The sequence below is a fragment of the Mustelus asterias genome, chromosome 23 (genome assembly GCF_964213995.1).
Source record: "Mustelus asterias chromosome 23, sMusAst1.hap1.1, whole genome shotgun sequence".
NCBI classification, from domain to species: domain Eukaryota; kingdom Metazoa; phylum Chordata; class Chondrichthyes; order Carcharhiniformes; family Triakidae; genus Mustelus; species Mustelus asterias.
The window spans coordinates 36,696,592-36,720,528 of NC_135823.1; the positions used below are offsets into that span (position 1 = coordinate 36,696,592).

At 42.3% G+C, this 23,937-nt stretch overlaps 1 protein-coding gene across 1 annotated transcript in view; it reads right to left on the reverse strand.

The window, feature by feature from the left end:
- LOC144510644 (putative helicase with zinc finger domain) overlaps positions 1-23,937 on the reverse strand; it is a 359,659-nt gene that overhangs the window by 205,990 nt on the left and 129,732 nt on the right. The window contains exon 18 of the mRNA XM_078240298.1: positions 6,056-6,201. Within this exon, the coding sequence (XP_078096424.1) occupies positions 6,056-6,201 (146 nt within the window). The remainder of the gene's footprint in view (positions 1-6,055; positions 6,202-23,937) is intronic.

The following is a 23,937-nucleotide window of genomic DNA, read 5'->3' on the forward strand; positions in this document are numbered from 1 at the left end:
AGGTGAGCACCCTGTATAGATTATCTAATGGAAATCCATTGCGGACAAGATTGAAACAGATAGCATTATTTACCCACTTTATTATCCCTTTTTTAAAGGCAAGTAAATTTAATGATTTTAAGACCTTCACCTTATAACTTGGAGCTGTTCTCCAGGTCTACAGCAAAGATAGGGAAACATGATGGAATGAAAGGATAGCCTTAATAATAAAAGATGAAATCACTTCCGTGATAGGAGGGGTAAGCCAGCAGTGGAGCCCTTATGGATGGAATTAAGAAATGGAAAGTAATTTAAAATCATAATGAGAGTTGTACATATACTCCCTAGTATTAGCTAGGAGTGATGTGGAGATGCCTGCGTTGGACTAGAGTGGACACAGTAAGAAGTCTCACAACACCAGGTTAAAGTGCAACAGGTTTATTTGGAATCACGAGCTTTTGGAGCGCTGCTCCTTCATCAGGTGAGTCGATTGAGTCACCTGATGAAGCAGCAGCATGCCAAAAGCTCGTGATTCCAAATAAACCTGTTGCACTTTAACCTGGTGTTGTGAGACTTCTTACTGAACCTAGAAATAGTAGCTTTTACAAATGTTAAAGATATACATGTAGCAAAGACTGGGTTTCAATGCGGTACTTCAACTATCATATAGATTGGGAAAAGCATACTGGCACACATCAGAAGATTAATGAATTTAAGTAAGTCCAGGATAATTTTCTAAAACAATGTGTCCTAGAACCAACAAGGGGATAGGTGTATTAGATTGAGTAATGAGCTAGATTTAGTTAACAGCCTAATGGTGCATGAACATTTGTCCAATGTCAATCATCCTGTGATTGAATTCAACGTAAAGTTTAAAATGGAGAAACATGAAACAGTGCTAAGATTAGTTGTCGACTTCAAAGGGATAAGACAGACTGTCCACAGTAAACTGGGCAAGTCTATTAGTGAATAAAATGACAGAAAATCAATGGGAAGCTTTTGAAAAAGAATTTAACATGGATACAGAACCAGTTTAAACCATGAAGGGTAAGAGATTTACTTGCCAAAACAGACTGCCATTGGCAATTAAAGAGCTAAAAGACATTAAAAGAAAAAGCGCACAAAATTACAAAGAGTAGCATGGATCTTGGCAAGTGGAAAAAATACAAAAAGTAGCAATGGGTAACAAAACAGATAACAAGAGCTACTTAAACAGACTGTTAAAAGAAAATTAAAGAGGCTAACAAAATTAACATAAGAAGCTTTTACATTGGGAAAATGGAGGTGAGAAGTAATGTGGCCCCCTTGAAAACTGATACATGTGATATCATCAGTGGTAAGGAAATGGCAGAATAATTATGCTGAATAATTACTTTGCATCAGTATTTACAGAAGGGGAAGAGGTTAGTACACCAGACATCCCAAGGACACTATTCCCGAATCAGTGACAGTGACTCATTAAAATTAACATAAATAAGGTAGAAGTATTGGAGATGAATGGCACTGAAGAATGACAAGTTCCCAGGACCAGCTGGTTTCTATCTTAGGGTTTAAAAGAAATAGGTGAGATTATAGGTGGCATACTTATTATTTTCCAAAGTTTTCTTAATGTGGGAATCATCCATTAAATTGGAAAATTGCAAATGCCATTCCTCTATTTATGAAAGCTGGCAGAGTGAAATCAGGGAACGATAGGCCAGTTAACCTAACATCTGTTGTTGGGAAATTGCTACAGGGCCTATAATTAAGGTTAGGGTGTCTGAATATCTTGAAAATTTTCAGCTGATCAGAGGAAGCTGTATGGATTTGTAAAGGGGAGGTCATGCTTGAAGAACCTGATTTTTTTTGGAGAGATAACTAAAGCAGTGAACAGGGGAATATCTATGGATATTACTTAATATTCTTCCAGGAAACATTTGATAAGGCTTCTCACAAGAGACGGTTGACTAAAGTTGAAGCTCAAGGCAAATTATGGACCTGGTTAGGAAATTGGCTGAGTAAAACGAGACAAGGAATAAAGAAAATGTGCAGGTACTCTAATTGGCAGAATGTGACTAGTGGTGTCCTGCATGGGTATGTGTAGTGGTCTCAACCATTCACTTTATTCATTAACTTAGATGATGGGATAGGAAGTCACATAAATGATTTTGCCAGTGATACATCAACAAGCAGCATTGTAAGCAATGCAGATGGGAGCATAAAATTACAAAAAGATATTCACAGATTAGGTGAAAGGGCAAGACTAGCAAATAGATTTTAACATTGACAAACGCGAGATCAGCCATTTTGGAATTAAAAAGGATAGAGCAGGGTATTTTGAAAATGGTGAAAAGCTAAGAACAACGGAGTGCCAAGGAGATTTGAAGGTCCACGTCACAGGTCATTAACAGATATAAAAAATAATTAAAAGGCCAAATGGAAAGGTAGCCTTCATAGCTGGAGAAATAGAATACTGCAGGGTTGAAGTAATTCTTCAGTCATATAAAGCCCTGGTTAGACCACACCTGGAGCACTGAGAGCAGTTCTGGACACCGCATCTTAGGAAGGATATACTGGCCATGCAGAGAGAATAGCATAAATTTATTGGCATCATAGTGGACTTCAAGGATTTCATCTTTCTTTGTAGATTAACAAGCTAGGGTTCTCTTCTCTAAAGACTTTAGTCTGTAAAGTTGGGAATTAATTGATATTTTTAAGATATTAATTAGAACAGATGGGATTTTTTGTAATTTATTCACTCATAACATGTGGGTGCCCCTGACTAGTCCAGTGTTTGTTGCCCATATCCTTGAGAAGGTTGTTGTGAGCCACCTTCTTGAACTTCAGCAGTTCATGGGTTATAGAAACAATCAGACTACTGTTCAGAAGGGAGTTCCAGGATTTTGACCCAGGAATGGTGATATAGCTCCAAATCAGGATATGGTATAGCTTAGAGGGGAACTTGCAGGTGGTGGTGTTCCAATGCACTTGCTCCCCTTGTCCTTCTCGATGGGAGAAATCACAGATTCGGAAGGTGCTGTTGAAGGAGCCTTTACAAGTTGTTGCAGTGCATCTTGTAGTTGGTACACACTGCTGCTACTATGCATTGGTGGTGGAGGAAATTATGTTGAAGGTGTAGATGGGGTGCCAGTCAAGTGGGCTGCTTTGTCCTGGATGGTGTCCAACTGCTTAAGTGTTGTTGGAGCTGCACTCATCCAGACAAGTGAAGTGTATCTCATCACAGTCCTGACTTGTGTCTTTTAGGTAGCGGTCGGCTTTGGAGAGCCAAGAGGCAAATTCATAGAAGGTCATCATAGAATCCCTACAGTGCAGAAGGAGGCCATTCAGCCCATCGAGTCTGCACTGACCACAATCCCACCCAGGCCCTATTTCCGTAACCCCACATATTTACCCTGCTAATCCCCCTGACACTAAGGGGCAATTTAGCATGGCCATCTTTAGACTGTGGGAGGAAACCAGAGCACCCGGTGGAAACCCACGCAGACATGGGGAGAATGTGCAAACTCCACACAGACAGTGACCCTAGGCCGGAATTGAACCCAGGTCCCTGGTGCTGTGAGGCAGCAGTGCTAACCATTGTGCCACCTTGCTGCCCATTATACACCAAATTATACACCCCAGAATTCTCAGCCTCTGATCTTCTCTTGTAGCCACAGGTCCAGTTCAGTTGGTAACTCCCAGGGTAGATAGAGTTCTGCTAGTTACAGAGTTTAGGACTTAGGGGCCATTTTCTAAAAAATAGAGCCAGACCTTTCAAGAGTGAAATAAGGAAATATTCCTTCACACAATGGGTGTTGAAGTTTGGAACCCACTTTTGCAAACAGTAATTGATGCTTGATCAACAGTTAATTGTAAAACGGGGATTGATAGATTGTCAGGCAAAATATTAAGCGATATGAGACAAAGGTGGTATATGGAGTTAGGTTGCATATCAAACATGATCTAATTGAATGATGGAACAGATTCAGGAGTTCAATTAGGATTAGAAATGCAGTAAGTTAGTCATTGAGGACACCCTATAAGGTGTTAAGACCCTATAGAGTCTGCCGAGACTGTTCTGGGGAATGGTGCCAGAGGGTTAAATCTCTCCTTCCACAAACCCAAAATTCAATTTCTTGGTGATTTAACTGCAGCTGTAAAGCAGACTAAAAATTAACTGACACTATGGAGGGACAGCAACAAAATTCATCTCTGGGTTAATTATTTCCCTCTTGATCGAGTGTTTGTTTGGCACATGGGGAACCAGGATGAGGTAGCTGTGAGAAGGTGCAAGGCATTTGATGCTTTCCATTCATACTGTTTCAGTACTGATAGATGCAGTACAATATGGAAGTGGTGTGCCAGTGGCTTAAGAGCATGACAGCAAATGTCCCCACAGTTTTGGGTTATCTAATTGAGAGGAAACGGCTAATGTATACTGGGGTGAGCGAAGAGCCATCAAGTCCAACTCCTTTTCAGATTGCCAGTGTTTGGAAGCGCAGGACAATTCAATAAATTTAGCTGCTTACTGTCTCAAAACTTGTTTTATTGGGCTAACATCACCATGGCAGTTCTGTATTAGAGAACAGCCAATTACAGCAATGACCAATTTTGAGACTGAGCCTGACATAGAAGTTGTCAATGGATTTTTAAGTGGAATGTTGCAATTCACTCATTGATTTTTGTAATAGATGGTTCATTATGTTATGCAAACACTTTTTGTGGACATCAGTCACATTGTGAGTGCAGATTTAAAAAATGCTGAAGCAACAAAGTTCAAGTCCCAAATTTTAAACATGAAAGGAAAAGCATACAAAAACATTCAAAAGTAAGTAATAAAAAACCTGCAATGAAAAGCTATTTTGAGAGCACAGATATTACCACTGACAACATTAGCAAACAAACATCACATTTTAAGGTTAGTGTCCACATTGCAATTTGGACAGAGGAATGTTATGTGAGCTTATTCAGTACTAGCTCACTAATACAGATATTACTAACATTATATTCTAGGCTGCAGTGCAATGCATTGTCACTTGATTTTTAACTACTGCTGACAACAGTAGACAAAATGACTCTCAGTTCCAATATGGCCACATGGAGGATGGGACCACATGTGGATTCTTGAAGTGGGAGACTAGCAAGTGTTTTCAGTGGGGATGTCTTGGATGAAATTTTAAGACATGGCCTCTGGATGGAGCAGGTGCAATATCCCATTGGCCTTTTTTCCATGCAGAACCTCAAGTAAATTGTGGATTACTCCAGATTTCCTCTTGGTGCTGGTTTTGGCACAGCACTGACAAGTTTCAGAACTATGTAGTTGGCCACCTGCCCTCAGATGAACAGCAATCAGGCCAAAACATTTCAAATATCACTTTTTTTCAATACAAGCTTCTCTTGATGGCTCTGTGCATCTTAGGTTTCTGAGCTGTACAGAGGAAGGTGATTTCATATTTGATCTCCCATATGTGCATAGTTGGCCATTCTCACTAAACAGGACATGAGTATTAAAATCAACCTGTGCCTCCTTCAACTGAGGTTCACATTCTAGCCTGTCAGTAGCTCTCCTGAACACTAGGCGAGGATTAGAAGTGTCCAGGCTGTGATGATGCTACAGAGGAATGGCCCACCAATTCCTTCGCAAATAAATGTCTGCAGAACTATACCCCAAGATAATTCACTATCTTGGAGGAAGAGGGGGAGAAAAGGGGACTGTGTGTTTGTTAATAGAGAGAATGTAGAGAAGGAGTTAGAAGAGAAAATTGAATGCATAAATGCAATGCAAACTGCGTAAATACCCATATCAGCATTCCATAAACAAATATGAAGTAAATACAACCACCACATTTTTACCCAACTGCAAAGTGTCGGCATTATGTTTCTGACTGCAGATTATGTCAGCTGATATTGTTTCAACAAAGTGCAGCTGCAGTCAAGTATTAATAAAGGTAACTGGATCTCTCAAATCAGCTCAAGAACAATCAGACATTACACCATCACACAGTTTGACAAATCTACAAACTCAGATACATTACTGTAATTAAATGCATATTCAAATAAAATATTCAATGTACCAGCTGAAAAGTTTCAGCAATACCTGATGACAACTTCATGTGATCTGTATTGTTCTGTGAGCGATATATGACAGCAGAAATCAGGTGGGTAGAGCTGTGATAAGCGCTTGATCAAAGAAATATGGAGATTTCGCTCCCGAGCAAATTCACTATATACAACAGGATTGAGCTGGAAGGCAAAATGGAAGTTGGTTTACAGATTTAAATCAAAACTGTTTTCATTCATGTCCAAATTAAAATAGCAAAGTATAGATTGTTTTGTGAACAATCAAAATGCACTTTCCCAATAGCTCAACAGGCGAACGAACCAAACAAGTCAAAAAGGGTCTCGGTTTAATTCCCCAGTCTGTGCTAATTAGCTAATCTGAGGCACTATAATTAGTGTCAGCAGCCTTTAGTTAAGGAAGTAGCAAGGGTACAGGGAAGAAGGGGGTAAGTGAACAAAACTCCTGCACCTCATCTTCTCTGGTGAATTTTGGTACTAATGCAGGACAGGAAAAATATGGTTTTGAAGACCCTTTTTGTGCATTCACACAAAGAAAGGCCACCTAGTTATCCAAGAGGTGACTATCACTGATGCAGCTGTACTTAGCACAAGCCAAATTCTTAAGGAGAGCAAGTGTAAAAATTGCCAAAAATGTAGCCTTTTTAATTTCCCAGAGAGAGAGCATCAATCTGAGCAAAGTCTCATCAAACACACACTGCAGAATCACAGCAGCATCCTAAATAGGGTTTAACCAAGGATTTGGGGGTCATGAAGTAGAGAGAAGATAAAATTAATTCAAAATTAACCGGTTTAGCATTCCCATTTCCCAAGTACAGCAGCATTAATTAGAATAGTTTGTAATTAAGATAGGAAACAGGAGGCAAAAGGTGGGGGAAGACAATATTAAAACAACAGAATAGTATAGTGCAGGAGGAAGACATTCGACCCACTGACTGAGCACGAGCTCTTTTGAATGACAATCCAGTTAGTCCCAGTCCCTCATTTCCCCCCAAAGCCCTGCAATATTTTCTCTTCTGAGCATTTATTCTTTTTTGAATGACACTGTTGAATCTGTTCCTACCACCCTATAAGGCAGCACATTGCAAATTCTAACCATTGTGTAAAAACATTTTTCTTTTGTCACCTCTAGTTATTTTGCCAACCATCTTAAATCTGTGCACACTGGTCATCAACTCTTCATGTGGAGATGCCGGCGTTGGACTGGGGTAAACACAGTAAGAAGTTTAACAACACCAGGTTAAAGTCCAACAGGTTTATTTGGTAGCGGTGTGGCTTTTGCTACCAAATAAACCTGCTGGACTTTAACCTGGTGTTGTTAAACTTCTTCCTGTATCAACTCTTCAGCCATTGGAAACAGTTTCTCTTTATTTACTCAACTTAAATCTTTCATGATTTTGAACAGCTCTATCAAATCCCCTCTTAGCTTTCTCTGATCCATGGAGAACAATCCCAGTTTCTCAGGTCTATTACAGAACTTGGACATAGCACACCATCTGGGGTCAAACTCTATTTTCTACATAAATTTAGCATAACTTGCTAGCTTTTGGACTGTGTCTCTGTTTACCAAACCCAGCATGCCAAATGTTTTATTAACAATCCACTAAATATGGAGAAAAATTCAAGTCAGAAATATTTTGCTGAATTAGATAGTAAGAAAACAAGTCCATATACAAAGCAGAAATGTTGAAGCAACTAATAATAAGTGAACCTTTAACACATTTTCAACCTTTTTTGAGCTATAACAGAGGATTGAATGGTAAAGCATTTCTACTGCTCTTCTTGACTTAATCTTTCGATGGGTTGGTAGGGAATAAGGAAGGAAGAGACACACCATATCCCAATGCAGTTCTAACAGTGCATCTAATTTCAGCAACTAGAGGCTGCGAGTGACTACACTCTAAAACAAGCCACCCTTCCACTTCAGTAGGAAATAATGGTAATAAAATTCTATTCAAACGTTCAATACCGTGGAACTTCAATATACAAATATTCCCTCTTTGCATCCCAACCTAAAACATGTCTCATATAACCAAACGCCTCCAAGTTGAATTTGGCAGTATCTGGGAGTGAGATGTTTCCACAACCTCCAGCAGTGCATCTACAATTGTTTAGACAGGAGGCATGATTCAGTAGATTGAGTCAGTCTGTGTCAGCTTTTCCTCTCCAACTAGCTCCAAGATTGCACACCTCATATTTATGCAATAACGATCAGCAGAGATTGATTCGCTCAGTTTTCAAAATAATCTTCACACGTACATCATGTCAAGACTAAAGCCAGCAAATTCTAGGAGGTTGCAGGGAGAGAATGTCACCCTGTGGTTGATGAGATATAAAATGAATTACCTACAAAAAGAGGAAAAGGCTGCCCCAAATACTCTCAAAAGGAAGATAATCCTTTCACAGCCCACAGAGAGAAAAAGGCTACCCCAAAATGTCTCCAGCGGGTAAAGATAGTTTTGTCACACCTGAGGGGAAAAATATGTCCAGTGTTCTCAGATGAAAAGGAAAATAAATGTCTAGCGAGCTTTTTATTTTTACACTAACTTATTACTGAAACCTCTGAATAGGCAATAACAGAAACAGACTGTGTAAACGATTAGATTTGGCTCTGTATCTTCTGCCGAATAATCTGCCGCAGCAACGTTTATACTGCAAGAGAAATAATTGATGGGGCTAATCCAAATAGAGAATAATTATCTGAAGGAAAATGCCTCCATAACCGATAAAGATATTTGTCCATGTTTTTACAGTCTAAATGACCAGGGATAGTTGTCTGTTGTATTGAGCTAGTTAAGACATTCCCAGCTGTTTCTTACTTACTCCTTATGCTGAACAAAAGCAATGCTTCACCAGACATTTTACTTAATTTTGTGAGGGGAATTAGCTCAGTTTAGCGGAAGCTTTGAACATTTCGAACAGCTGCCATTTACAGTGTCTGATGTTTTTTTTTAATCTAATGGGAATAAGTCAATTCAGTAAGACATTATAAATAAACCCAATAGCTTTTCTGCAAATGCAGAAAAGGCATAAATAAAAGCAATCCATACAAAGAATCAAAAATCATTGAATAAGTTTTCACAATGAAGTGAGATTCTTGTGTCACAATGTGCTTTAGTTTGAGAATAATGTCAAGAAGTTAAAAACAATGGGGTCAAGTAGCTTCAGTTCAATTTTAACTGAAAATCTATGCTGTACGACTTTGGCTACTGCAACATGGCCACCTTGGCTGAGGTTTAACATCTGGAGTGGTCAGAAGCAGCCATAACTATGGAGGTGGAAGGAGTCACCACCATCTTTTTCCTCCAGGCATTCTAACAAATACCTATTGGGAGAGGCACCTGAAGCTAGATGCAGGCTTTGCACCTCCAAATTATGTGTTAGAGCATCAAATACGAGGTCAAATCAGTGAAGATGACTCAGTCATGCTGCCATATGTATAATAACACAGATATTGAAAGAGAAGGAAGATCTAAAATCAACACATTGAAAAAATACTAACAGCTTAAATTTTGGATTTTGAAAAGATCGGAAATGTTGAATGAAATGGAGAAAGTTGGTGAGGGTAATGTTTAAATGTTGTGCACATGGACTCAAAAGGCATTTTACAAAGTGCGACAAAATAGACTTATCAAAATTAAAACCCATGAGTTTAAAAGCGCAGTATTGGCATAGATACAAAGTTGGAAAAGGGACAGAAAGCTGATGGTGAATGCTTTGGGGGGGAATTCTCTGACGATTCATGCCGGCAGGATTCTCTGGTCCTGCTGGCAGCTTTCCCCCTCCAAAGGGTTGCGCGGTGGTGTGGGGTGACATCAAAAGGAAATCCCATTGACAGCAGCAGGTCCAGAGAATCCTGCCACCACTGAACAGTGCACCACCTCTCACCGCAGAGAAACACGCAGCTTGGAGGCCAGATAATTCCCCCCCAATATTTCAGGCTAGAGGGAGATATATGATGGTATTCTCCATGGTTGGTTTTAGGACCACTACTCTTTCTGATATATACTAATGACCCGGACTTAGGTCTGCAGGTCATAATTTCAAAGTCTGCAGATGACACAAACTCAGAAATATAGTAAACAATGAGTAGTAAGGAAACAGGCTCCGGGAGACTGGCTGATGAAGTTTAACTTTTAAGTGTGAAATAACATTTTGCTAGGAAGATGAAGTAGAAGTTATATGAACAAAATATACAATTTTCAAAGGGTTGAGGAACAAGAGACATCTTGGGACACAGGCACACAAATCTTTGAAGGTGACAACAACTTACATTTATAGAGCACATTTTAACATTGTAAAATGTCCCAAGGTGCTAAAACTAGAGCAATATCAATTAAAATATTTATGGCACATACCAGAGGACGGAAAATCAGGAAAGAGAGATGGGTTTTTTAAAAAGGGGCAGAGGGCTTTAGGGAGACAATTCCAGAGCTCAGGGCCAAATAGAAAGTACCAATGATGGAGCAATTAAAATCAAGGGTGCACAGGATGGCAGAATTGAAGTACAAAGATTTTGAAGACTTACTAGGCTGAACAAGGTTACATAGATGAGGTGGTGTGACACCATGGAGGGATTTTGACACTGTGAAGGAACTGCAATATAGTGCCAAATCAGGGTGGTGAATGCCTTGGAGGTGAATTTGTAGAAGGTTGTGTTCCCACACGCCTGCTGTCCTTGTCCTTCTAAGCAGTAGCGGTCATGGGTTTAGAATGTGCTGCCAAAGGCGGCTTGGCGAATTGCTGCAGTGCATCTTGTAGATAGTACACTGTGCTGCCACTGTGCGCCAATGGTGGAAAAAGTAAATGTTTAAGGGATTGGATGGGGTGCAAAACAAGCAGGCTGCTTTGTTCTGGATTGAATTGAGCTTACGTGGTGTCAGAGCTCCACCCATCCAGGCAAGTGGAGAATTATTTCACATTCCTGACTTGTGCCTTGTAAATGGTGGACAGGCGAGTCAGGAGATAAATTAATTTCTGTGGAATTCCTAGCCTCTGACCTGCTCTTGTAGCCACAATATTTAAATGGCTGGTCTAGTTAAATTTCTGATCAATGGTAACCCTCAAGATGTTGACTGTGGGAGGATTCAGCAATATTAATGCCATTGAATGGCACTTCCATTGAATGGCGAAGCAGATTTAATGGGCCAAATGGTCTACGTCAGCTCCTACATCTTATGGAACGTCAAGGGGAGATGGTTTGATTCTTGCCACTTATCAAATCAAGCCTGAATATTGTCCAGTTCCTGCTGCACATGGGCACAGATTGCTTCAGTATCTGTGGAGTTTCAAATGGCACTGAGCACTGTGCAATCAGCAAACTTACCCACTTCTAAACTTATGATGGAAGGAAGGCCGCCATCGATGAAGCAACCAAAAGATGGCTGGGCCTTGGACAATCCTTTGAGAAATTCCTGCAGCAATGTCCTGGAGCTGAAATGACTGACCACCAACAACCACAACTATCTTCCTTTATGTGAGGTATGAATCTAGCCAATAGAGATTTCCCCTGATTCCCATAGACTTCAATTTTGCTAGGGATCCTTGAAGCCATACTTGGTAAAATGCTGCTTTAATGACAAAGGCAGTTACTCACTCATCTCTCCAGTTCAGCGCTTTTGTTTGGACCAAGGTTGCAATAAGGTCTAAAACTGAGTAGCCTTGGCAGAACTCAAACTGAGCATCAGTGAACAGGTTATTTTGAGTCAGTGTTTTTTATGGACAGGACATACCTGAGCAATTTTGCACATGCTGGGTAGATGCCAATGTTATAGCTATACTGGAATAGCTTGGCTAGGGGTGTGGCTAGTTCTGGAACACACTTCTTCAATACTACAGGCGATGTCGTCAGGGCCGTTGCTGTAAAAAGCACGTTCAGCCATTTCTTCGTATCACAGGGAGTTGGAGTGCCTGCAGACTGGAATCTAGAATGAAGGGGGACCACAGGAGGAGGCAGAGGTGAATCAACCACGTGGCACTTTTTGTTGAAGGTGGTTGCAAATTGCAAATGCTCAACAGGCTGGGATCCTTAATCATTGAAAGTGGGAATGCTTTTGGAGACTGCTTGTCCGGTTAATTGTTTAATTGTCCATTCCATATATGACTGGATGGAGCAGGACTGCAGAACTTTGATCTGTTTGTTGGCTATGGGATCACTTAGCTCTGTCTATAGCATACTGCCTCCACTGTTGGCACACACGCAGACCTCTGTTGAAGCTTCCCAAGGTTGACACTCATTTTTAGGTATGCTTGGTCCTGCCTCTGGCACAGTCTCCTGCATTCCTCATTGAACCAGGCTCCTGGTTCGATTGTAATGGTAGAGTGAGGAACATGCCAGGCCACAAGCTTAGATTGTGGCTAAATACAATTCTGCTGCTGCTGATGGCCACAACCTCGTGAACACCTCATTTTGAGCTGCTAGATCTATTCTGAATCTATCCCATTTAGCATTGTGCCACACAGTTATAGCTACGTTGCTTGACTAATCTGTGAGGCAGCTCTCCCAATTTTGGCACAAGTCTTCAAATGTTAATGAAGACAATTTGGCAGGATTGACTGGACAGGGTGTGCCTATTGGTTCTGCTTCCTCAAGCAATGTGAGGTTAAATTTAACCTGGTGTTGAGAGACTTCTTACTGTGCTTACCCCAGTCCAACGCCAGCATCTCCACATCATGGCCTCAAGCAATGCCTGATAGTCTGTCCAGTTTTATACTTATTTGACTTTTCTGGAGGAGTTTGGTACAATCGAGTGGCTTCCTGAGCCATTTCAAAGGGCAGTTAAGAGTCAACTACATTGCTGTAGGTCTGGAGCCACAGGCGGGCCAGACTGGGTAAGGATGGCAGATTTCTTCCCCTCAAGGGTATTATTGAACCAAATTTTTTTTTCCAACAGTTTCATAATTATTAGTGAGAAAAGCATTTTAAATGCAAATTGAAAATATTAGTTAATTGAATTTAAATCCCTACAGCTGCTGTGGTGGGATTTGGACCCTTATCTCTGACACACAGGTCCAGGCCTCTGGATTACCAGTAACATTACCACCATACCACCCTTGCCCTGGAATAGTACCAGGGATCAGGGGCTTCCATTCCATAAAGACTGGAAAAGCTAGGGTGGTTCTCCTTTGAGCAGAGATGGTCAAGAGCATAAAAAGAGGTGTACCAAAGCAGGAATGTATTTGAGAGAGTAAATAAGGAGAAAATGTATCCAGTAGCAGAAGGGTCAGTAACCGGAAGATATTTAATGTCACCTTTGATCCTTTTGTTAATTGCAGAAGAAAGCTATTTTTAAATGCAGTGAGTTGTGATCCAGATGCACTGACTGAAAGTGGTGGAATCATATTCAATAGAAACTTACAAAAAGAAAGAAAATAGGGGATTGATCAGAGACAGATTTGCTTGAAAGTAGTAATGAAGCAGGGCTATAGAGAAAAATCAGGGGAATGGCCTTCATTGTAAAGAGATTGGAATAGAGGAATAAACATGTTGTGCTACAATTGTACAGGACTTTGCTGAGACCACATCTGGAATACTCTACCCAGTTTTCGTCTCCATATTTAAAGGAAGAATATACTTGCATTGGAAGTGGGATGAGAGGGTTGTCCTGCAATGAGACATTGAGTAAATTGGGCCTATATTATCTGCAGTTTAGAAGAATGAGAGGTAATATCATTGAAGCATACAAGATTCTGAAGGCCCTTGATAAGGAAGACGTTGAGAGATTGTTTTCACGAGCTGGGGAATCTAAAATATGAGGGCGCAGTCTCAGGATAAGGAAGCAATCATTTACGACTTAGATAAGGAGAAAATTAATTCACTCAAAGGGTTGTGACTCTTCAAAATTCTTTACATCAGAGGATTGTGGATGCTCCGTCTTTGAAAACATTTAAGGCTAGGATGGAAAGATTTTTGGTTTCTCAGGGAATCAAAGGATATGGGGAGCAGGCAGGAAAATGATTGAAGCCCAAGATCAGCCACAATTATACTGAATGGCAGAGCAAGCTCAACAGGCCATGCGGTCTACTCCTGTTCCTAGTTTTTGTATTCTTGCGAGTGGGACTAATTGAATAGCTCTACTGAAAAACTAGCACAGACACAATTGACCTCCTGTCTGGTGTAGCATCCTATTATTCAATGATTAAAAACATTCTGTGAATTGGTGGAATTGATGTGAAAAACTCTTTGTGCAAAGGCAGGAAAGAACTACATAATCTGCCGAAGAAACCATGGCCTGAACAAAGCAAAAATGCTTTGCACTCAGTTAACTGTTAAAAGCATGTGTTTTTTGTCACTCTTTCATTGCAGCCATGTCTCTATGTACTGGAGAATGATTGCAGTTCCATGAAGCACTTACACCGCTGCAGGAGCAAAGTAAACCCGCATGTTTTTGCCCCCAGTATATATTGCCTTGTTTTGGAAATGTATCTCAGTTTCTTCTCTCTCAAGCAGCTGTCGACAAGGCAGAAAAAATATTCTTCTGCTTCTCTAAAATCCCTTCCATTTATTCATCCCTGACATATCAGTTATCCAGAAGACGCCTTTCTTAGCAACATCTCTGACTCCCATTCCCCACCGCCAAAGTTCTCTGTATTTCATTAACACTCCCACACCAATCTGTCTCTGATACTCCTACCCCAAGTGTATATTTGCACGCTTCCTGCCAGCTGGTACACCCAGATCTCTATGGCTGACTGATGTTGCCAGTGCTTGAATTCAAAGTATTTTGAAGAGAGTGCATTTAAAAAAGAATCCATTCCTTTTAGCAGAAGAAAACAATTGCACCAACACTTCATACTGCCAGAGACATAGGCACGATCTTACCAAAAACATTTTAAGTCCAGGACAGGTGTGAAAATGGGAGAGTTTCAGATCTATTTTTTGAGCGAGTTCAAATCTACTATCCTCTGCACTCAGTGCATGAGGTAACAGCAGAAATGGTTTCTTGCCGGTCAAGAGAGGGGGCAGGGCTTAGGTTACCTGAACGCCGGCCGAGAACAGCAGAGGGCGTCATTGCACATGCGCAGATCTCTAGCTGCAGAGACTTGTCCCCCAACTTCTCGTGCTCTCAGCCAGCCTGAATGGCTTAAACGTAGCACCACCCCCCACCCGCAGCTACCACGAAGGCTAGCGGTCTACCGTGACCCCTACCCGCCTGACCAATCACCCCCTCCCTCCACGCGATTGGCTGTATGACATTCCGCCCCCCCCGCCAAACTGTATTTGGCCGCCCAACCCCTGCGATCACTGGCCCGAACCTCCACCCATGGCCAGCCCCCTCCATCCCCCTAACAATCCCAATGCAGAGTGTGCAGCAAGTCCCCCCACCATCAGCCACCCCAGGTCTGGCCCTGCCCCCAGTAGGCCCACCCCTTCTGACCCTGTCCCCTTGGCACTGCCCAGTGCATACTGCCAGGGTGCCCAGCAGACATGGTCAGGATACCAGGCTGGCACTGCCCAATGGGGCACCTCCTCTAGCCCGCAACCTCCCCAGGGGGCCTCAATGGCCTCCAGTTCGACCGGCAAGACCATCACGACTGGTCCCCGTTGCTGGGGAACAGCTGTCATTCTCGCTGGAGAAAAACTCTCCCGGCGAGCTCACACAGTCAAGTCCTGACGATTCCATCCTGGTCTTATTAATTCAATACATCATCAGATTTAAATATTTAAATAAATTATTCAGCCTCACGCCAGAAATGAGCACAAGGCTGATTGCGCTGGATATCCGGTGCCAGTAAGATCACGAGGGGTGAGAAATTGGGCATGAACCAGATTTCTTGGCTCTCTCGTGATCTTACTGGCTCGCATGCCAATTGGCTGGTGGAGCGCAATGGTAAGATCACCCCCATAGTCTATGTCACTTGATTTAGGTTTCTGTTAGATACGAAATGCCCCAAAAGGTACGGCACAACCTCTGGAAGTTATTTGTTGCTTTTAAATAATAGATCACTGCAAAAATAATCAAAATGTAGATTCAGGGCAACATTAAACAAGTATTTGGCTTCATCTCCTCCAGCATCACAATGGTCCCAAGCATCCATGGTGCATTGTGGGTAAAGACATCACTCTGTATAAGACAAGCCAGAAAACACCAAGTTCAATTCCCATGGAAGATAGAGTCAGCATGCAAACAGGCCCTTCGGCCCAACTTGTCATGCCGCCCCTTTTTTTTTTAAACCACTTAGTCCCAATTGCCTTGCGTTTGGCCCATATCCCTCTATGCCCACCTTACCCATGTGACTATCTAAACGCTTTTTAAAAGACAAAATTGTACCCGCCTCTACCACTGTTCCAGACACTCACCACCCTCTGTGTGGAAACAATTGCCCCTCTGAACCCTTTTGTATCTCTCCCCTCTCACCTTAAATCTATGCCCTCTAGTTTTAGACTGCCCTATCTTTGGGAAAAGATATTGACTATCTAGCTGATCTATGCCCCTCATTATTTTATAGACCTCTGTAAGATCACCCCTAAGCCTCCTACACTCCAGAGAAAAAAGTCCCAGTCTATCCAGCCTCTCCTAATAATTCAAACCATCAAGTCCCGGTAGCATCCTAGTAAATCTTTTCTGCACTCTTTCTAATTTAATAATGTCCTTTCTATAATAGGGTGACCAGAGCTGTACACAGTATTCCAAGTATGGCCTTACCAATGTCTTGTTCAACTTCAACAAGACGTCTCAACTCCTGTATTCAATGTTCTGACCGATGAAACCAAGCATGCTGAATGCCTTCTTCACCACTCTGTCCACCTGTGACTCCACTTTCAAGGAGCTATGAACATGTACACCTAGATCTCTTTGTTCTATAACTCTCCCCAACGTCCTACCATTAACTGAGTAAGTCCTGCCCTGATTCGATCGACCAAAATGCGTCACCTCGTATTTATCTAAATTAAACTCCATCTACCATTCATTAGCCCACTGGCCCAATTGATCAAGATCCCGTTGCAATCCGAGATAACCTTGTTCACTGTCCACTATGCCACCAATCTTGGTGTCATCTGCAAACTTACTAACCATGCCTACTAAATTCTTATCCAAATCATTAATATAAATGACAAATAACAGTGGACCCAGCACAGATCCCTGAGGCACACCACTGGTCACAGGCCTCCAGTTTGAAAAACAAGCCTCTACAACCACCCTCTGTCTTCTGCCATTAAACCAATTTTGTATCCATTTGGCTACCTCACCTTGGATCCCATGAGATTTAACCTTACGCAACAACCTACCATGTGGTACCTTGTCAAAGGCCTTGCTAAAGTCCATGTAGACAACATCAACTGCACTGCCCTCATCTACCTTCTTGGCTACCCCTTCAAAAAACTCAGTCAAATTTGTGAGACATGATTTTCCATTCACAAAGCCATGCTGACTGTCCCCAATCAGTCCTTGCGCCGCTAAATGCCTGTAGATCCTGTCTCTCAAAATACCTTCTAACAACTCACCCACCACAGATGTGAGGCTCACCGGCCTGTAGTTCCCAGGTTTTTCCCTGCAGCCCTTTTTAAACAAAGGCACAACATTTGCCACCCTCCAATTTTCAGGCACCTCACTTGTGACTATCAATGATTCAAATATCTCTGCTAGGGGACCCACAATTTCCTCCCTAGCCTCCCACAATGTGCTGGGATTCACTTCATCAGGTCCCGAGGATTTATCTAAATTGATGCGGTTTAAGACTTGCAGCACCTCCTTCTCTGTTATATGTACACTCCTCAAGACATCACTATTTATTTCCCCAAGTTCCCAAACATCCATGCTTTTCTCAATAGTGAGTACCGATGAGAAATATTCATTTAGGATCTCACCCATCTCTTGTGGATCTGCACTTAGATGACCTTGTTGATCCTTAAGAGGTCCTCCTTTCTCCCTAGTTACTCTTGCCCTTCATGTATTTGTAGAAGCTCTTTGGATTCTCCATTGCCTTTTCTGCCAAAATAATCTCATGTCCCCTTTTTGCCCTCCTGATTTCTCTCTCAACTCCACTCCTACACCCTCTATACTCTTCAAGGGATCAACTTGATCCCAGCTGCCTATGCATGTCATGTGCCTCCTTCTCCTTCTTGACCAGGGCCTCAATATCCTGAGTGATCCAGGGTTTCCTACTTCTATCAGCCTTGTCCTTCACTCTAAGAGGAATGTGCTTACCCTGAACCCTGGTTAATACACTTTTGAAAGTCTCCCACTTACCAGACTTCCCTTTGCCTTCCCACAGACTCCTCCAATTAACTGTTGAAAGTTCCTGCCTGATACTATCAAAATTGGCCTTGCCCCAATTTAGAATTTTAACTTTTGGGCCAGACCTATCATTCTCCAGAGTTATGTTGTAGTTTGAGTGATTTTTCTACTAAGAATGCCCTGGTTTGCAGAATAGACAGCAGGTTCAGGAAAGCCTTGCACTGTAGCAAAATCAAAAGGGTTTTTAATAAAATGTACAAGTAACTCTCAGCAAATGTCCAATTTTAGTAACATCATCACTCCAACATGACATAAAACTTAATTCTGCTATGGAAAGGGATTATAGATATTGTGAGATTTGTACAACTGCTGATGTTCTATTACGGAGTTGGCTCTAGGGCAATGCTGCCAATGCCCTTTACCACGGTGCTGAATGCAGAATATGCTAATTAAATCTGCAGCAGGATGATCGAGAAGTCAAATACTGCAGATGCGGGAAATCTGAAATGGAGACAGAAAATACTGGGAAAATACTCAGCAGATTAGGCAGCATGTGTGTCGGGAGAGAAAGAGAGTTAACATTTCAGGTTGATGACCTTTCATAAGAACATTAGAGATATAATTGGTTTGCACAAAAAGCGAGTGCGACAAGGACAAAAAGCAGGTCTATGATAGGTTGGAAGACAAAATAGACAATGACAATAAGGTTAGTTCTCCAGGGCCAAAGGGAATGGTGACGGGACAAGAAAAGAAACAAACAAAAAGTACCAAGAGAAGTAAGCTGCTGATTGAAAAACAAAGAAACATGCAAAGAAAAGGAAACAAAATGGTCTGAAATAGTTGGACACACTATTGAGTACAGAAGGCTGTAAAATGCCTAACTGAAAGATGGGGTGCTGTTCCTGAAGCTTACTTTGAGCTTCACTGGAACAGTGCAGCCGACACTGAGATGTCAGTGTGAAAGCAAAGAGGAGAATTAAAGTGACAGGCCACCAGAACGTCAGGATCTTGTTTGCGGACAGAATAGGGGTGTTTCTCAAAGTAGTCACCATTTGGTCTCTCCAATGCCATATTGTGAGCAGCAAATAAAATAGACTGGGTTAACGGAAGTATATGTTACTTGCTGCTTCACCTGCAATTAGTGTTTGGGACCTTGGCTATTGAGGAGGAGGTGGTAATAGGGCAGTTGATACGTCTCCTGAATTTCCATGGAAAGGTGCCGTTGGACGGGAAAGGGGTGTATGGGTGACTGAGAAATGGGCCAGCGTATTCCAGAGGGAACAGTCCCTTCAGAATGCTGAAAGGGGCAGAGAGGTAAAGAAGTGTTTGGTGGTGGCATTACACTAAACAACATTAGGCAGGATCTGGAGTGTGTAGATTGGGGGAGGCTGTTTGAGGGTAAATCAATATCCGACATGTGGGAGTCTTTCAAATGTCAGTTGATTGGAATTCAGGACTGGCATGTACCTGTGAGGATGAAGGATAAGTGTGGCAAGTATCGGGAACCCTGGATAACAAGGGATATTATGAGCTTTGTCAAAAAGCAAAAGGAAGCAATCATAAGGTCTAAAAGGCTTAGGACAGATGAAGCCCTTGAAGACGATAAAGAAAGTAGGAAGAAGCTTAAGGAAGGAGTTAGGAAAGTTAAAAGGGGCCATGAAAAGTCCTTGGCAAACAGGATTAAGGAAAATCTTAAGGCATGTTATATGCATGTAAAGAGCAAGGGGGTAGCCAGGGAAAGGGTTGGTCCACTCAAGGATAGTAGAGGGAATCTATGCATGGAACCAGAGGGAATTGGCGAGATACTAAATGAATACTTTGCCTCAGTATTCACCAAAGATAAGGACTTGTGGATGAGGAGCTTAGGGTAGGGTATGTAGATATTCTGGGTCATGTCGCTATCAAAAAGGAGGTGGTATTGGGCATCTTATAAAGTATTAAAGTAGATAAGTCCCCAGGGCCTGATGGGATTCACCCCAGAATACTGTGGGAGGCAAGGGAGGAAATTGCTGGGGCCTTGACAGGAATCTTTGTACCCTCATTGGCTATAGATGAAGTTCCAGAGGACTGGAGAATAGCCAAAGTTGTTCCATTGTTTAAGGAGGGCAGCAGCGATAATCCAGCAAATTATAGGCCTGTGAGCCTTACGTCAGTGGTAGGGAAATTATTGGAAAAGATTCTTCGGGACAGGATTTACTCACATTTGGAAACAAATGGGCTTATTAGTGATGGACAACATGGTTTTGTGAAGGGGAGGTCATGCCTCACTAACTTGGTCGAATTTATCGAGGAAGTGACGAAGATGACAGATGAGGGAAAGGCAGTGGACATTGTTTCTATGGACTTCAGTAAAGCTTTTGACAAGGTACCTCATGGTAGACTAGTACGAAAAGTGAAGTCACACAGGATCAGAAGAGAGCTGGCAAGCTGTATACAGAACTGGCTTGGCCATAGAGATTTGCATTCTAATCAGTATTCTGTAACTTGATTTCTGTGTCTGTGCCCTGTTTGAGAACAGAGACCACTCCATCTGACGAAGGAGCATTGCTCCGAAAGCTTATGGTATTTGCTACCAAATAAACCTGTTGGACTTTAACCTGGTGTTGTGAAACTTCTTACTGTGCTTACCCCAGTCCAACGCCGGCATCTCCACATCATGATTGGCCATAGATGACAGAGGGTGGCAGTAGAGAGGTGCTTTTCTGAATGGAAGGCTGTGATCAGAGGTATTCCACAGGGATCAGTTCTGGGACCTTAGTTGTTTGTAGTATATATAAATGAATTGGAGGAAAATGTGGCTGGTCTGATTAGTAAGTTTGCAGGTGACACAAAAATTGGTGGACTTGCGGATAGTGAAGAGGATTGTCAGAGGATACAGCAAGATATAGACCAGTTGGAGAAATGGCAGATGGAGTTTAATTCGGACAAATGTGAGGTCATGCATTTTGGAAGCTCCAATGTATGTAGGAATTATACAGTAAATGGTAGAACCCTGAAGAGTATTGACAGGCAGAGAGATCTGGACGTATATGTCCACCGATCACTGAAAGTGGCAAAGCAGGTGGATAAGGTAGTCAAGAAGGCATACGGCATGCTTGCCTTCATCAGTCGGGACTTTGAGTACAAAAATTGACAGGTCATGCTGCAGCTGTACAGAATCTTAGTTAGGCCTCATTTAGAGTAGTGTGTACAATTCTGGTCGCCACGGTACCAGAAGGATGTGGATGCTTTGGAGAGGGTACGAAGAGGTTTACCAGGATGTTGCTGGTCTGGGGGGTATTAGCTATGAGGAAAGGTTGGGAAAACTTGGTTTGTTTTCACTGGAACGACAGAGGTTTACAAAATTGAGTGGCATGAACAGAGTGGATAGTCAGATGCTCTTTCCCAGGATAGAAAAGTCAAGTACTAGGGGACGTGGGTTTAAGATGCATGGGGAAAAGTTTAGAGGAGATGTGTGAGGCAAGTTTTTTTTTTAACGCAGAGGGTGGTGAGTGTCTGGAATGCGCTGCCCGAGGAGGTGGTGGGAACAGGTACGGTAGTGACATTTAAGGGGCATCTAGACGAATACATGAATAGGATGGGAATGGAAGAATACGGACTCCATGAGTGCATACGGTTTTAGTTTAGGCAGGCATCATGATCGACGCAGGCTTGGAGGGCCGAAAGGCCTGTTCCTGTGCTGCACCGTTCTTTGGTAAAGGTGGTGGAAATGGTGCCATGTCCTGCTATTGTTCTGAATTGCAAAACGTTCAACTTTGCTTCCAATTTCTACTCTTCTCTCAGTTTCCATTGTCCACTTCCAACTCTTTCCTTCTCTTCCTTAACTTCTCGGTTTCCCCTTCTGGCTGCAAGCTGTCAAATAATATTCATTATAAGACCACCAATTCCCACAGCTACCTCCATTACACTGTCTCAAATGCTACACCCTCCAAGGACTTCATGTCATTACATTTCTAGTTCCTCTGCCTCCATCACATCAGTTCCGGGCATGCAATCTTCCAATACAATGCTTCTGAGATGTCCCTTTGTTTTCCACAACTGAGGATTCCCCCCCTGTCCCCCACCATTGACAGGTCTCTCAATTATGTCTACCACATCTCCTACACTTCTGCTCTCACTCCTCCTTCTCCCTCCCAGAACCATGGCAGCGTCACCCTTGCCATAAGACTATTCCCCATATTCAACAGTTAATTTTCTATCAATTCTGCCACCTTCAGCATGATGTCACTACCAAACACATCTTCTCCTCCCTCCCTACTTTTCATCATTCCAAAGGGATCATTCCTTCTATGATACCCTGGCCCATTCCTCAGTCACCCAAACCACCCCAACCTCTTCCCATGGTACCTTTCCATGCAAATGCAGGAGACGTAACAGCTGTGTTGCACTTTGGAAAATTAAATCAAGATAGGACTTTCACGGTGAATGGTAGGACCCGAGGGAGTATCGTGAAACAGAGGGACCTTGGAACTCAGGTGCACTGCTCTCTAAAGGTGGAGTCACAGGTAGATAGGGCAGTGAAGGCGGCTTTTGGCATGCTGGCCTTCATTAATTAGGGCATTTAGTATAGAAGTTGGAAAGTTATGTTGCAGTTGTACAGGACATTGCTGAGGCTGCACCTGGAGTTGTGTCCAGTTTTGGTCCCCTTGCTATAGGAAAGATGTTATTAAACTGGAGAGAGTGCAGAAGAGATTTACAAGGATGTTGCCAGGCCTTGAGGGACTGAGTTATAGGGAGAGGCTGGAGCGTTGGAGACTGAGGAGTGATCTTACAGAGGTGTAAATGATCATGAGAGGCATGGATATGGTGAATGCACTCAGTCTTTTTCCCAGGGTTGGGGAATCGAGAACTAGAGGGCATAAGTTTAAGTTAAGAGGGGAAAGAATTAATGGGAACCTGAGGAGCAACGTTGTTTTACAGAGGGTGGTACGTATGTGGAATGAGCTGCCGGAGGAGGTGGTTGAGGCAGGGACATTGACAACATTTGAAAGGCATTTGGACAGATACATGGATGGGAAGTGGGCCAAATGCAGGCAAATGGGGTTAGCTTAGATAGGTTTTTTGGTTGGCATGGACCAGTTAGGGCCGAAGGGCCTGTCTCCTTGCTGTAGATTCTATCTGCCCTTTTACCTCTGCTCTGTACACTGTCCCAAACACTCCTTCCAGGTGAAGCAGCAATTCACATGTACTTCCTTCAATCCCATTTCCTCTCCTTTTCTTTCAGTCAGCAGCACACCTGCTCTAGGCACATCATCTGTTTTTTTTCTTGCCCCATCTCCATTCCCTTTGGCCCTGAAGGACTAAATTTTCTGTCATTTGATCTCTCCTGTTTTTCAACCGATCACAGACCTTCCATTTGTCCCTGTTCCACCCAGCCCTTGTTCAAAATTAATAACATAGCTAAATTTTCACAGTTCACAGACCCGAAATGTTAACTCTGTTTCTCTCTCAACACAGATGCTGCCTAACCTGCTGAGTTTTTTTCCAGCATTTTCTGTTTGTATCAGGATAAATTTGGGTTAAGGAATGAATCTGTATTCGTGAGATAGGGCAATATTCATCGAGTGTGACAGTTTAATGACCAGAGGCAGTCAAGTGGACTTTTATCTCCAGCCAAGTGGAGAAGTCTCAATCCCAATGTATGATTCATCCAGATTCTGAGTCTCTCCCTCCTAATACATCAAAATAGACAATTACCATGCATGTATTAGAATAGCATAAG